Source organism: Oncorhynchus nerka, linkage group LG5 (genome assembly GCF_034236695.1).
Source record: "Oncorhynchus nerka isolate Pitt River linkage group LG5, Oner_Uvic_2.0, whole genome shotgun sequence".
NCBI lineage: Eukaryota > Metazoa > Chordata > Actinopteri > Salmoniformes > Salmonidae > Oncorhynchus > Oncorhynchus nerka.
The window spans coordinates 58566672-58583512 of record NC_088400.1 but is presented as its reverse complement, the minus strand read 5'-3'; the positions used below and the strand labels follow the sequence as shown (position 1 = coordinate 58583512).

Sequence of the window (16841 nt, the reverse complement as noted above, 5' to 3'; positions counted from 1 at the left end):
TAGTCTATTATAAAAAGGTCAGGTGTAATAACCGCACAAACAAAACACATGCAGTTGGTTTGGACAAAGACAGTGGATGCTGATTGATGACTTGCTGCTTTGAATAGGACGATTATTTCATACTTTTAGTACCGAAAGTCAGTTTACAGTTTCTTCAAGTCTATAATTAAGTTACATTTTTTGGGGTAAATGATGATTGTGACTGACAAAATGCACATTGGAATTATTGGAATCCTACTGGGCATGTACTTAAAGGTAAGAATGCACACGCGTGTTTGAAAAAGCTGGGCATGTTTGGCAAAGGTACATACATATACACTCCGTGTAAGAAACATTAGGAACACCTTCATAATACTGAGTTGCAGCACCTTTTGCCCTCAGAACAGCCTCAGTTCGTCGGGACATGGACTATAAGGTGTCAAAAGCGTTCCTAAGGGATGCTGGCCCATGTTGAATCCAATGCTTCCCACAATTGTGTCAAGTTAGCTGGATGTCTGTTGGACCACTCTTAATACACACGGGAAACTGTTGAGCGTGGAAAAACCCAGCAGTGTTGCAGTTCTTGACACACTCCAACTACTACCATAGCCTGTTCAAAGGCACTTAAAAATGTTGTCTTGCACATTCACATTTGAATTGACACATATCACAATCCATGTCTCAAGGCTTCACAATCATTCTTTAACCTGTCTCCTCACCTTTATCTATACTGAGTTGAAGTGGATGTATCAGGTGACATCAATAATAGATCATAGCTTATACCTGGGCAGTCTACTATGTCATGGAAAGATAATCTAGGTTGAAGGTTATGCCTTTAGATTTCGAGAAAATTAGAAACTAAGGAATACTTATTTTTATGTTTTGTGCACTCAGTGCCTTCAGAAAGTATTCACATTGAACCTTTTCCAAATTGTGTTGTTACAAAGTGGCATCATTTAAAAAATGTTTTTGTCAAATCTACACAATACTTTAATATAGAAGCGGGGGGAAAAAACAAAAATGTAAAAATATTTGTATTTTTATATATATTAGGAAGGTGTTCCTAGTGTTTGGTATACTCAGTGTATATTATTTTCACATTTAGTGGAGACTACAGCAGTGAGTCTTATCTGGGTATGTCTCTCTAAGAGTTTTCCACAGCAGGATTGTGAAACATTTGCACATTATTCTTTTCAGAATTCTTCAAACTTGTCAAATAGGTTGTTGATCATTCCTAGACAACCATTTTCAGATCTTGCCATAGGTTTTAAAGCAGATTTAAATCAAAAACTGTTACTCGGCAATTCAGGAAAACTCCAGTGTAGATGTGACCTTATGTTTTCTGTCATTGTCCTGCTGAAAGGTTAATTAATCTCCCAGTGTCTGGTGGAAAGCAGACATAACCATGTTTTCTTCTAGGATTTTGCCTGTGCCCATTCCAATGATTACAAGCATACCCATAACATGATGCAGCCACCACTATGCTTGAAAATATGGAGTGGTATTCTCCACGTGTTGTGTTGAATTCCCCCAAACATAACACTTTGTATTCAGGACAAAAAGTACATTGTTTGCTAAATTCTTTGACGTATTACTTTAGTGCCTTGTTGCAAACAGGATGCATGTTTTGGAATATTTTTGTTCTGTACAGGCTTCCCTTTTTTCACTCTGTCAATTAAGTTAGTATTGTGGAGTAACTACAATGTTGATCCATCCTCAGTTTTCTCCTATCACAGCCATCAAACTCTAACTGTTTTAAAGTCATCATTGGCCTCATGGTGAAATCCCTGAGTGGTTTCCTTCCTCTCCAGCAACTGAGTTAGGAAGGACGCCTGTATATTTGTAGTCACTGGGTGTATTGATACGCCATCCAAAGTGTAACTAATAACTTCGCCATGCTCAAAAGGATATTCAATATCTGCTTTTTAACATTTTTACACTTTTTTTGCGAGGCATTGGAAAACCTCCATGGTCTTTGTGGTTGAATCTGTGTTTGAAATTGACTGCTCGACTGGGGGACCTTACAGATAATTGTATGTGTGGGGTACAGAGATGAGGTAGTCATAAAAAAAAATTAAAAAATAAACATGCAACTTATTATGTGGCTTGTTGACAGATGTTTACTCCTGAACTCATTTAGGCTAGCCATAACAAAGGGGTTGAATACTTATCGACTCAAGACATTTCAGCTTTTTATTCATTTGTAAACGTAAAAAAAACAAAACATAATTCCTCTTAATTCCAGTGACCAGAAAAAAACAATTTAATCCATTCTAAACACAGTCTAACAACAAAATGTGGAAAAAAGTCAAGTGGTGTGAATACCTTCTGAAGGCACTGTAGGCTATGGGGAGATGACACATGCACACATTCTTTTTCTTTTCAACTGTGAAAGGTTCAAGCAGACTGTGAGCCGTACATCATCCTTATTAGAGAGGAGGAGAGATGCCTTCATGAGTTGCAACTGCATAATGTGTCCAAAACTCCCCAACCAGGTGAGATGAGACCGTTTGTAATTCTTCCCCCCTTAGAAATTCATACCCAGCATGGTTTGTCATGTTTTCCTACGCTAAACAAATATAGGTTAACATGTTCCTTCTCTATTCCATAATAGTCAATGTTCTTAGAATTTGTTTATTTAATGGCATTATATGATATGCATACCACATAAGAGTAAAATCATTTCCAGTCCCACAGGTATCAAAATCTGAAACAGCACCACACATCAGCACATCACTGGGAACCAGGCCAGTTTGACTGTGGACTAGGTTTCCCTCTAGTGGCAGTATAGAGTAGGTTACATCTCAACATACAACATTATCGTTGTAGTTACTTCCCCACTTTGAGTTCAACATTACTGTCATGTTGGTGAGAACAGTTCATCAGATTATCAGAGCTGTTTGTCTTGCTCCTCTTGTTATTACTGGACTATTGGCGGCAGGTAGCCTAAGATCATTGGGCCAGTAACCCGAAAAGTTTCCTGGTTCGAATCCCCGAGCCGACTAGGTGAAAAATCTGTTGATCTGCCCTTGAGCAAGGCACCCAAACTGCTCTTGTAAATCACTCTGGATAAGAGAGTTTAAATGACTAAAATGTCAATTATTCACAACGACCAAACAAGGACTGCCGTTGTACTGTTTGTCTTATAATTTTGACAACAAACCACCAAACACATGTATTTATTTTTATTGTTTTCCCTTTATTTAACCAGGCAAGTCAGTTAAGAACAAATTCTTATGTATAGATAGGCCCCCCCATTAAAAAAGATATTTACACACTTTGATTATAATTTGAGAGATACAAGAAAACAGTACCTGATTTGTTTTTCTTATTCAGACTGCAAGGGTATGTGGGACCACTTGAATTGCTGGTCTCCTGCTTTTGTAGGGGAAACTGCATCACAGAACTGTCCCAATTTCTTCAAATCAGAAGGTGAGAAACCCCCATCACGATGTGTGTGTTATACCCCCCCCCCCAACCCCTGGCTGTTATTTGTTAGACCCCACCCCACCCCTGGCTGTTATGATGTGTTATACCCCCACTCCACCCCTGGCTGTTACGATGTGTGTGTTATACCCCCCCCAACCCCTGGCTGTTATTTGTTAGACCCCACCCCACCCCGGTCTGTTATGTGTTAGACCCCCACCCCACCCCTGTCTGTTATGATGTGTTAGACCCCCACCCCACCCCTGGCTGTTATGATGTGTTAGACCCCCACCCCTGGCTGTTATGATGTGTTAGACCTCCACCCCACCCCTGTCTGTTACGATGTGTTAGACCCCACCCCACCCCTGGCTGTTATGATGTGTTAGACCCCCACCCCACCCCTGGCTGTTATGTTGTGTTAGACCCCCACCCCTGTCTGTTACAATGTGTTAGACCCCCACCCCACCCCTGGCTATTATGTTGTGTTAGACCCCCACCCCTGTCTGTTACGATGTGTTAGACCCCACCCCACCCCTGGCTGTTATGATGTGTTAGACCCCCACCCCACCCCTGGCTGTTATGATGTGTTAGACCCCCACCCCACCCCTGGCTGTTATGATGTGTTAGACCCCACCCCACCCCTGGCTGTTATGATGTGTTAGACCCCCACCCCACCCCTGGCTGTTATGTGTTAGGCCCCCACCCCACCCCTGTCTGTTATGTGTTCGACCCCACCCCACCCCTGGCTGTTATGTTGTGTTAGACCCCCACCCCTGTCTGTTATGTTGTGTTAGACCCCCACCCCTGGCTGTTATGTTGTGTTAGACCCCACTCCTGGCTGTTATGATGTCTTAGACCCCCACCCCACCCCTGGCTGTTATGATGTGTTAGACCCTCACCCCACCCCTGGCTGTTATGATGTGTTAGACCCCCACCCCACCCCTGGCTGTTATGATGTGTTAGACCCCACCCCACCCCTGGCTGTTATGATGTGTTAGACCCCCACCCCTGGCTGTTATGATGTGTTAGACCCACACCCCTGTCTGTTATGATGTGTTAGACCCCACCCCACCCCTGGCTGTTATGATGTGTTAGACCCCACCCCACCCCTGGCTGTTATGATGTGTTAGACCCCCACCCCACCCCACCCCTGGCTGTTATGATGTGTTAGACCCACACCCCTGTCTGTTATGATGTGTTAGACCCCCACCCCACCCCTGGCTGTTATGATGTGTTATACCCCACTCCACCCCTGGCTGTTAGAATGTGTGTGTGTTATACCCCCCCCAACCCCTGGCTGTTATTTGTTAGACCCCCACCCCACCCCGGTCTGTTATGTGTTAGACCCCCACCCCACCCCTGTCTGTTATGATGTGTTAGACCCCACCCCACCCCTGTCTGTTATGTGTTAGACCCCACCCCACCCCTGGCTGTTATGATGTGTTAGACCCCACCCCTGGCTGTTATGATGTGTTAGACCTCCACCCCACCCCTGTCTGTTACGATGTGTTAGACCCCCACCCCACCCCTGGCTGTTATGATGTGTTAGACCCCCACCCCACCCCTGGCTGTTATGTTGTGTTAGACCCCCACCCCTGTCTGTTACGATGTGTTAGACCCCCACCCCACCCCTGGCTATTATGTTGTGTTAGACCCCCACCCCTGTCTGTTACGATGTGTTAGACCCCACCCCACCCCTGGCTGTTATGATGTGTTAGACCCCCACCCCACCCCTGGCTGTTAGGATGTGTTAGACCCCCACCCCACCCCTGGCTGTTATGATGTGTTAGACCCCACCCCACCCCTGGCTGTTATGTGTTAGGCCCCCACCCCACCCCTGTCTGTTATGTGTTCGACCCCCACCCCACCCCTGGCTGTTATGTTGTGTTAGACCCCCACCCCTGTCTGTTATGTTGTGTTAGACCCCCACCCCTGGCTGTTATGTTGTGTTAGACCCCCACTCCTGGCTGTTATGATGTCTTAGACCCCCACCCCACCCCTGGCTGTTATGATGTGTTAGACCCTCACCCCACCCCTGGCTGTTATGATGTGTTAGACCCCACCCCACCCCTGGCTGTTATGATGTGTTAGACCCCCACCCCACCCCTGGCTGTTATGATGTGTTAGACCCCACCCCTGGCTGTTATGATGTGTTAGACCCACACCCCTGTCTGTTATGATGTGTTAGACCCCCACCCCACCCCTGGCTGTTATGATGTGTTAGACCCCCACCCCACCCCTTGCTGTTATGATGTGTTAGACCCCCACCCCACCCCTGGCTGTTATGATGTGTTAGACCCCCACCCCACCCCACCCCTGGCTGTTATGATGTGTTAGACCCACACCCCTGTCTGTTATGATGTGTTAGACCCCCACCCCACCCCTGGCTGTTATGATGTGTTAGACCCTCACCCCACCCCTGGCTGTTATGATGTGTTAGACCCCCACCCCACCCCTGGCTGTTATGATGTGTTAGACCCCCACCCCACCCCTGGCTGTTATGATGTTTTAGACCCCCACCCCACCCCTGTCTGTTATGATGTGTTAGACCCCCACCCCACCCCTGGCTGTTATGATGTGTTAGACCCCCACCCCACCCCTGGCTGTTATGATGTGTTAGACCCCCACCCCACCCGTGTCTGTTATGATGTGTTAGACCCACACCCCTGTCTGTTATGATGTGTTAGACCCCCACCCCTGTCTGTTATGATGTGTTAGACCCACACCCCTGTCTGTTATGATGTGTTAGACCCACACCCCTGTCTGTTATGATGTGTTAGACCCCCACCCCACCCCTGGCTGTTATGATGTGTTAGACCCTCACCCCACCCCTGGCTGTTATGATGTGTTAGACCCCCACCCCACCCCTGGCTGTTATGATGTGTTAGACCCCCACCCCACCCCTGTCTGTTATGATGTGTTAGACCCCCACCCCACCCCTGGCTGTTATGTTGTGTTAGACCCCCACCCCACCCCTGGCTGTTATGATGTGTTAGACCCCCACCCCACCCCTGGCTGTTATGATGTGTTAGACCCCCACCCCACCCCTGGCTGTTATGATGTGTTAGACCCCCACCCCACCCCTGGCTGTTATGATGTGTTAGACCCCACCCCACCCCTGTCTGTTATGATGTGTTAGACCCACACCCCACCCCTGGCTGTTATGATGTGTTAGACCCTGGCTGTTATGACCCCACCCCTGTCTGTTATGATGTGTTAGACCCTCACCCCACCCCTGGCTGTTATGATGTGTTAGACCCCCACCCCACCCCTGGCTGTTATGATGTGTTAGAACCAACACCCCTGTCTGTTATGATGTGTTAGACCCCCACCCCAACCCTGGCTGTTATGATGTGTTAGACCCCCACCCCACCCCTGGCTGTTATGATGTGTTAGAACCCCACCCCACCCCTGTCTGTTATGATGTGTTAGACCCCCACCCCAACCCTGGCTGTTATGATGTGTTAGAACCCCACCCCACCCCTGTCTGTTATGATGTGTTAGACCCCACCCCACCCCTGTCTGTTATGATGTGTTAGACCCCCACACCCCTGTCTGTTATGATGTGTTAGACCCCCACCCCACCCCTGTCTGTTATGATGTGTTAGACCCCACCCCACCTGTGTCTGTTATGATGTGTTAGACCCACACCCCTGTCTGTTATGATGTGTTAGACCCCACACCCCTGGCTGTTATGATGTCCCACCCCTGGCTGTTATGATGTGTTAGACCCCACCCCACCTGGCTGTTATGATGTGTTAGACCCCCACCCCACCCCTGGCTGTTATGATGTGTTAGACCCCCACCCCACCCCTGGCTGTTATGATGTGTTAGACCCCCACCCCACCCCTGGCTGTTATGATGTGTTAGACCCCCACCCCACCCCTGGCTGTTATGATGTGTTAGACCCCACCCCACCCCTGGCTGTTATGATGTGTTAGACCCCCACCCCACCCCTGGCTGTTATGATGTGTTAGACCCCACCCCACCCCTGGCTGTTATGATGTGTTAGACCCCCACCCCACCCCTGGCTGTTATGATGTGTTAGACCCCACCCCACCCCTGGCTGTTATGATGTGTTAGACCCCACCCCACCCCTGTCTGTTATGATGTGTTCGACCCCCCACCCCACCCCTGTCTGTTATGATGTGTTCGACCCCCACCCCACCCCTGTTTGTTATGATGTGTTCGACCCCCACCCCACCCCTGTTTGTTATGATGTGTTAGACCCCACCCCACCCCTGGCTGTTATGATGTGTTAGACCCCACCCCACCCCTGTCTGTTATGATGTGTTCGACCCCCACCCCACCCCTGTCTGTTATGATGTGTTCGACCCCCACCCCACCCCTGTCTGTTATGATGTGTTCGACCCCACCCCACCCCTGTTTGTTATGATGTGTTCGACCCCACCCCACCCCTGTCTGTTATGATGTGTTCGACCCCACCCCACCCCTGTTTGTTATGATGTGTTCGACCCCCCACCCCACCCCTGTCTGTTATGATGTGTTCGACCCCCACCCCACCCCTGTTTGTTATGATGTGTTCGACCCCACCCCACCCCTGTTTGTTATGATGTGTTCGACCCCCACCCCACCCCTGTCTGTTATGATGTGTTCGACCCCACCCCACCCCTGTTTGTTATGATGTGTTCGACCCCACCCCACCCCTGTTTGTTATGATGTGTTCGACCCCCACCCCACCCCTGTTTGTTATGATGTGTTCGACCCCCACCCCACCCCTGTTTGTTATGAGTGTGTTAGTTAGTTAATGATCCACCACCAAGATCATCTGTTTCCATTCAATACAAAAATGTTTGTCTTTCTACCATAAACTGTCGATTGATGCTCATACAGGCGATAGACTAAAAGGACAGAGGAGTGGTATAGAGTTCATAAAAGGTCTGCTTGTGGAAACAGCGGCATCGTGAAGTGATTTATGACAACCTTACATAACACAAATGACGCCTGCAATAACTATTGCCTGCACTAAAATACCTGAGATACTGAAACTGCATAATACCTGAGATACTGAAACTATGTAGGTCTTAGAAAATCTTAGGTCTGTTCTATGGTCAAGTTTTTTTTACTCTGATGCTGACTATTTTCCCGGCCATAATTAGTTTATTTGAACAGTACAGCAAGTAAGTATTGATGAGGCTGTATGATTTTCCAGGTAAAGTGGACCGGAACTGCACAGACACGGGCTGGACGGACCCATTCCCTCCTTACGAGCATGCATGTTTCAACGAAACCTTCCACTTACTTGGAGAGGTGGGTACATGTGTACTTTTCGTATGTGCTACATTACTGGTTTTGTCTTTGATTCAGGACAAGTACTTCAAAACAAGGGAAAGCCATATCAGTGTTGAGCATTGATGTAAAAATACATGGACAATTTATGTAAAACAATTCTTACCCCGGGCCTCTTTTTCCTCCCAGTCACATGACTCCCACATGTACTTCCCCTATGTGAAGACCATGTACACTGCAGGCTACGCTCTCTCTCTAATCTCTCTCACCATCGCCATCACCATCCTCTGTCTCTTTAGGTGAGAAACAGAGAATCAAGTCCAAGAACTGTTATGATAAAAAATATGATAATCCATTTGGGTACTCAATAAACTACACTGTAATCAACATGCGTATCTTAATATTGGGTCTCAGTGGGGGATTAAACATATTACAAAAGCATGTTGGTCAAGGAGGACATTTTAAACTGCTTTTACACTTTTCCTGTTGTCTAGGAAACTGCACTGCACCAGAAACTACATCCACATCCAACTCTTCGTTTCCTTCATCCTGCGTGCTACCTTCATCTTCATCAAAGACTCTGTGCTCTTCACCGATGAAGACTTCTACCACTGTGACGACTACCCAGTACGTATCTACTGTACTTCGTAGTGACTGTCAATGCATGTGTGAATGGATGAACACATTGATAGAGAAATGTGTAATTTAGTGTGTGAATAGCTGTGTTTTGATAAAAGTTGTTCATCTTTCAACATGATATGGACATACTAAAATACCCCTCCTATATACACACAAAAGTATGTGGACAACCCTTCAAATGAGTGGATTTGGCTATTTCAGCCACACCCGATGCTTACAGGTGTATAAGATCGAGCACACAGCCATGGAATCTCCATAGAGAAACATTGGCAGTAGAATAGCCTTACTGAAGAGGTATGTGACTTTCAACGAGGCACCGTCATAGGATGCCACCTTTCCAACAAGTCAGTTAGTCAAATTTCTGCCCTGCTAGAGCTGCCCCGGTCAACTGTAAAAATGGTCTGTCCTCGGTTCCAACACTCACTACTGAGTTCCAAACTGCCTCTGGAAGCAGCGTCAGCACAACAACTGTTCGTCGGGAGCAGTGGAAACGTGTTCTCTGGAATGATTAATCACACTTCACCATCTGGCAGTCCGACGGATGAATCTGGGTTTGGTGGATGCCAGGAGAACGCTACCAACCCCAAAGCATAGTGCAAACTGTAAAGTTTGATAGAGGAGGAATAATGGTATGGGGCTGTTTTTCATGGTTTGGTCTAGGCCCATTAGTTCCAGTGAAGCGAATCTTAACGCTACAGCATACAATGACATTATAGACGATTCTGTACTTCCAACTTTGTGGCAAGAGTTTGGGGAAGGCCCTTTTCTGTTTCGGCTTGACAAAGCCCCCATGCACAAGCGAGGGCCATACAGAAATGGTTTGTCGAGATCGATGTGGAAGAACTTGACTGCCCTGCACAGATCTCTGACCTCAACCCCATCGAACACCTTTGGGATGAATTGGAACGCTGACTGCGAGCCTGGCCTAATCGCCCAACCTCACTAATGCTCTTGTGGCTGAATGGAAGCAAGTCCCCGTAGCAATGTTCCAATATTTAGTGGAAAGCCTTCCCAGAAGAGTGGAGGATGTTATAACAGCAATGGGGGTAGGGTAGGGGGGGGGGTGTACAACTCCATATTAATGCCCATGATTTTGGAATGAGATGTTTGACTAGCAGGTGTCCACATATTTTTGTTCGTGTAGTGTATATGTCTTTTCTCATCATATCCTGTAGGTGGTGTGTAAGTTAGTGGTGATGTTCTCCAACTACTGCATCATGGCTAACTACAGCTGGCTGCTGGTGGAGGGACACTACCTCCACACCCTGGTCAGCCTCTCCTTCTTCTCCAAGAAGAAACACCTTTGGTGGTACATCGTCCTGGGCTGGGGTACGGACACCTGTCCACTCTACATTACAACAACACCACTGATACCATGTCATTGTCATCTAGCAATGTCATGTCATTTTGATCAGTTAAGAGACAGACTTGATAGTGAACTATTATTAACTGAAATGAGAGGGATTGGATTTAACTAAACCATTTTTGTTTTGTTTTTCTACATAGGTTTGCCAATGATTGTCATTGTATCCTGGGGCTTGGCAAAATACTTCTATGAGGATGAAGGGTAAGATACAGATTAATGGGATGTCATAGACTATTTTAAACAGATGACAATTGCATCATCATAGTTCACATACATGAATATGTTTCCCTTTCTCCTCAAGCTGCTGGGAGACAAGGGTACATGACTGGGTTTGGTGGATTCTCAGATTACCAGTCCTACTCTTCATAATCGTAAGTGCATCAATCGCTGTTGATAACTAATGATTAGGCCAATGCATTGTTCAAGATTGTTCAAGACGGAATACCAGGGCGCCTTCTCAGAGCATGCGCAGACCAGCTGGCAAGTGTCTTCACAGACATTTTCATCCTCTCCTTGTCCCAGATTATAATCATAACATGTTTCAAACTGACCACCATTGTACCTGTTCCCAGGAACTCCAAGGTAAACTGCCTAAATGACTGTCCCCTTGTAGCACATCACATCTGTAATTATGAAGTGCGTTGGAAGGCTGGTCATGTCACACATCAACACCATCATCCCAGACACCCTGGAACCACTCCGATTAGCGTACTGCCCCAACAAATCCACAGATGATGCTCTCAATTGCATTTTACACTGCCCTTTCCCACCTGGACAAGAGAGGAAATAACTATGTGAGATTGCTGTTCATAAACTACAGCTCGGCCTTCAACACCATATTCCCCTCCAAGCTCAGGACCCTTGGACTGAACCTCTGCAACTGGATTGTGGACTTCCTGACAGGCCGGCCCCAGATGGTGAGGGTAGGCAACAACACTTCCGCCATGCTGACCCTCAACACGGGGGCCCTACAGGGGTCTGTGCTTAGTCCCCTTCTGTACTCCCTGTTCACCCACAACTCCAACACCATCAAGTTTGCTGACGGCAACAGTGGTAGGCCTGATCACCGATGGTGATGAGACAGCCTACAAGGAGGTAAGAGACTTAGCAGTGTGGTGCCAGGACAACAGCCTCTCCCACAATGTCAGTAAGACCAAGGAGCTGAGCGTGGACTGCAGGAGAGAGGGAAGAGCATATCCCAATCCACAATGACGGAGCTGTAGTGGAGCAGGTTGAGTGTTTCAAGTTCCTTGGCGTCCACATCATTAAGAATTTAACATGGTGTAAACACATATCCACAGTCGTGAAGAGGGCACAACGTCTCTTACGCCTTGGGCCGAAAAGATTTGGTATGGGCCCTCGGATCGTCAAAAAGTTCTGGGCTCAACCCCCTTCAGCGCCTGCACCCGGGGGCGCCCTGTGCCGCCCACGGCAAGACGCCGCCCTGGGCATCTGCCCATGTCGTCCGTACCTAAATCCGCTACTGATTTGTATTAGTCTATAAATAACTCTTTGCCAAAACTCGTCATCTCTCCCATGTCTTATTCGACTAGTGTTTTTGAAAGTGTCAGGATAATAATTCAGCCACAGTTGTTCTGAAATGTTTATTGCTTGCCAACATTTTATTCCCTCTATGTTTAATATAACACACATACATTCATTATTCATTTCGGTTCCTCTGTTTAATTTAACACACATACATTCATTATTCATTTTGGTTGCCTATCCTGACGTGAAGTTTGTTCTATAGAAAGTATTTGACTCTTATGTGTGCCACAGAAAGTATTTGTCTCTAGCCACAAAATTAAGGAAATTAGAAGGGGGGGGGGGGGGGGGGGGTCTGTCACGGGGGAGATTCTCGTCACAACACCAGCCCCAGGATCTCCATATCAGGCAGTGTCAGAGGAAGGCCCGAAAAATTCCTAAAGACACCCACCAAAGTTCACTGTTCACTCTACTACAGTCCAGCAAGTGTTACTGGACCATCATCTCTCCGACAGGCTCTGAGACAGCTTCTACCCCAAGCCATAAGACTGCCAAATAGCCATAGATAGTACGGGTAACCATTTAATTAACTATGTGCATAGACCCTATCTTGCACTGACTCATTTAGTTTTTCTTTCTTTTTTACTATTTTCTGTATTGTAGAATAATAGTGAAGACATCAAAACTATGAAAACACATGTACTAACCTTTTTTTTTTTTTTTACAAATCAAAATATATTTTAGATTCTTAAAAGTAGCCACCCTTTGCCTTCATGACAGCTTTGCACACTTTTGGCATTCTCTCAACCAGCTTCACCTGGAATGCTTTTCCAACAGTCTGGAAGGAGTTCCCACATATGCTGAGCACTTGTTGGCTGCTTTTTCTTTACTCTGTCGTCCAACTCATCCCAAACCATCTCAATTGGGTTGAGGTTGGGTGATTGTGGAGGCCAGGTCATCTGATGCAGCACTCCATCACTCTCCTTGGTCAAATAGCCCTTACACAGCTTGGAGGTGTGTTGGGTTATTGTCCTGTTGAAAAACAAATGACAGTCCCACTAAGCGCAAACCAGATGAGGCATATCGCTGCAGAATGCTGTGGTAGCCATGCTGGTTAAGTGTAACTTGAATTCTAAATAAATCACAGACAGTGTCACCAGCAAAGCACCATCACACCACCTCCTCCTCCATGCTTCACGGTGGGATCCACACATGCAGAGATAATCTGTTCACCTACTCTGCGTCTCACAAAGACACAGCAGTTAGAAACAAAAACCTCAAATTTGGACTTATCAGACCAAAGGTCAGATTTCCACAGGTCTGATGTCCATTCCATTCCTCGTGTTTCTTGACCCAAGCAAGTCTCTTCTTATTGGTGTCCTTTAGTAATGGTTTCTTTGCAGCAATTCAACCATGAATGCCTGATTCATGCAGTCTCCTCTGAACAGTTGATGTTGAGATGTATCTGTTACTTTAACTCTGTGAAGCATTTATTTGGGCTGCAATCTGAGGTGAAGCTAACAAACGTATCCTCTGCAGCAGAGGTAACTCTGGGTCTTTCTTTTCAGTGGTGGTCCTCATGAGAGCCAGTTTCATCATAGAGCTTGATGGTTTTCGTGACTGCACTTGAAGAAACTTTCAAAGTATTAGACATTTTCCAATTGACTGACCTTAAAGATGTCATTTCTCTTTGCTTATTTGAGCTGTTCTTGACATAGCCCTATTTGGTAAAAGACCAAGTCCATACTATCGTCTGTATACCACCCATAACTTGTCACAACACAACTGATTGGCTCAAACGCATTAAGTAAAGAAATTCCACAAATTAACTTTCAACAAGGCACACCTGTTAATTGAAATGCATTCAAGGTGACTACCTCATGAAGCTGGTTGAGAGAATGCCAAGAGTGTGCAAAGCTGTAATCAAGACAAAGGGTGGCTACTTCGAAGAATATTAAATAGATTTTGATTTGTTTAACACCATTTTGTTTTCTACATGATTCCATGTGTTATTTCATAGTTTTGATGTCTTCACTATTATTCTGCAATGTAGAAAATAGTCAAATAAAGAAAAACCCTTGAAAGAGTAGATGTCCAAACTTTTGACTGGTACTTTATACACACATACACACACCAAGTGTACAAAATATTAGGAACACTTTCCTAATATTGAGTTGAACCCCCCCTTTTTTGCCCTCGAACGGCCTCAATTCATCGGGGCATGGACTACAAGGTGTCAAAAGCATTCCACAGGGATGCTGGCCCACGTTGACTCCAATGCTCCCCACAGTTGTGTCAAGTTGGCTGTCCTTTGAGTGGTGGAGTGTTCTTGATACACAAAGGAAACGGTTGAGCATGAAAAACCCTGCAGCTTGCATTTCTTGACACATTCAAACCGGTGCACCTTGAACCTACTACCACTCCCCATTCAAAGGCAGCTACATCTTTTGTCTTGCCCATTCACCCTCTGAATGGCACACATACTCAATCCATTGTCTCCGCCCCTTCATCTACACTGATTGGAGTGGATTTAACAAGTGACATGAATAGGGGATCATAGCTTTCACCTGGTCGGTCTGTCATGGAAAGAGCAGGAGTTCTTAATGTTTTGTACACAAGAAAACATCCTCATATGCTGCTACTCTGTGCATTATTAGACTATTATTATGTATCCTGATACCTAATCACTTTACCCTGCCTTCATGTACATATCTACCTCAAATACTATGCCGCATACCCCTGCACATTGATATGGTACTCCCTGCTACAGTGCATTCAGACACCTTGACCTTTTCCACATTACATCCTTATTCTAAAATAGATTAAATACATTTTCCTCATCAATCTACACACAATGAGGTGGAAGGAATTGTCCGTAGAGCTCAGAGACAGGGTTGTGTCGAGGCACAGATCTGGGGAAAGGTACAAACAAGTTTCTGCGGCATTGAAGGTCCCCAAGAACACAATGGCCTCCATCATTCTGAAATGGAAGAAGTTTGGAACCACCAAGACTTCCTAGAGCTGGCCACCCAGCCAAACTGAGCAATCGGAGGAGAAGGGACTTAGGTAGGTGACCAAAAACTCGACAGTCACTCTGACAGAGCTCCAGAGTTCCTCTGTGGAGATGGGAGAATCTTTCGGAAGGACAACCATCTCTGCAGCACTCCACCAATCAGGCCTCTATGGTAGAGTGGCTAGACGGAAGCCACTCTTAAGTAAGAAGCGCATGACAGCCGGCTTGGAGTTTGTCAAAAGGCACCTAAAGACCCCCAGACCATGGGAAACAAGATTGAACTCTTTGGCCTGAATGCCAAGTGTCACGTCTGGAGGAAACCTGGTTCCATTCCTACGGTGAAGCATGGTGGTGGCAGCATCATGCTGTGGGGATGTTTTCAGCGTCAGCAACAGGGAGACTAGTTCAGGATCGAGGGAAAGATGAATGAAGCAAAGTACAGAGAGATCCTTGATGAAAACCTGCTCCAGAGCACTCAGGACTTCAGACATTGGCGAAGGTTCACCTTCCAACAGGACAACAACCTCAATCACACAACAAAGACAATGCAGGAATATCTGCAGAGAAGAATGGGAGAAACTTCCCAAATATAGGTGTGCCATGCTTGTAGCGTCATACCCTAGAAGACTCGAGGCTGTAATCACTGCCAAAGGTGCTTCAACAAAGTAGAGTAAAGGGTCCGAATACTTGTGTAAATGTGATCAGTTAATTTTTCTATACATTTGTAAACATTTTTAAAACCGGTTTTTGCTTTGTCATTATAGGGTGTAGATTGATGGGGGGGGGGGGGGATCTATTTAATACATTTTAGTAAGGCTTTATCGTTTAAAAAAATCAATGCTTCTGAATACTTTCCAAATGCACTGTAGTTCATTTTTGTATTTATTTATTTTTTACTGCATTGTTGGAAGAGGCTCGTAAGCAAGCATTTTCACCGTTAGTCTCCACCCATTGTATCCGGTCGATGTAACATATAAAAAAACAAAGTATATAACTGATAATGTAAATATTAGTTTTACTCCGTACGGTATTCATTTGTTGCCATTTCATTGCAGATTAATTTGGTATTTTTTCTGAGTATCATAAGAATTCTGGTGGGGAAACTGCGGATGCCAGACATGCATGGAAATGAATTCAGCCAATACAAGTGAGTTGTCAACATGACCATACTGTACTAATGCCAAAGGATTTCAAGGATGTTTATTCTGTAGGCTAAAATAATAAATAACTTAATTGCTTACGAGTGTTATAGTACCTGTGCCAACTTTCTGGAAGCGTTGCCCAGTCAAACCTGAAAGACCAGCACAACGGCAAACTAATGGAATCTCTCAAAACATGTGTACAGTATTGATTCGTGTCTTTTGTGTATTGTAGAATTGAATATTTTCCTTTGATATTTGCAGGAGACTTACCAAATCGACATTTCTTTTGGTGACCCTCTTTGGTTTGTACTACATCCTCTTTGCCTTCTTACCCATCAAAGTCAGTGGTTTAACTTACAAAATATGGACCTTTGTTGAGCTGGCTCTTGCATCAACACAGGTAATTTTGACTTTTCATTTTATTTTTATTTAAAACTTTGCGGGAATACTATTTGATGTCTATATTCCACTTTCTTCCTTTCCAGGGCTTTGGAGTTGCTGTTCTTTACTGTTTTCTAAATGGGGAGGTAGGTTTTTGTCC

The 16841-nt window shown here is 45.6% G+C and overlaps 1 protein-coding gene across 1 annotated transcript in view; it reads left to right on the top strand.

Annotated features, from left to right (window-relative positions):
- Positions 1-10: 10 nt before the first annotated feature.
- LOC115129729 (secretin receptor-like) overlaps positions 11-16841 on the top strand; it is an 18050-nt gene continuing 1219 nt past the window's right edge. Inside the window, exons 1-12 of the mRNA XM_065018811.1 lie at positions 11-255; positions 2375-2474; positions 3316-3411; positions 8579-8676; positions 8845-8954; positions 9150-9282; positions 10470-10623; positions 10801-10861; positions 10962-11031; positions 16214-16305; positions 16562-16700; positions 16786-16827. Of these exons, the coding sequence (XP_064874883.1) occupies positions 190-255; positions 2375-2474; positions 3316-3411; positions 8579-8676; positions 8845-8954; positions 9150-9282; positions 10470-10623; positions 10801-10861; positions 10962-11031; positions 16214-16305; positions 16562-16700; positions 16786-16827 (1161 nt within the window). The 5' untranslated portion in view covers positions 11-189. The remainder of the gene's footprint in view (positions 256-2374; positions 2475-3315; positions 3412-8578; positions 8677-8844; positions 8955-9149; positions 9283-10469; positions 10624-10800; positions 10862-10961; positions 11032-16213; positions 16306-16561; positions 16701-16785; positions 16828-16841) is intronic.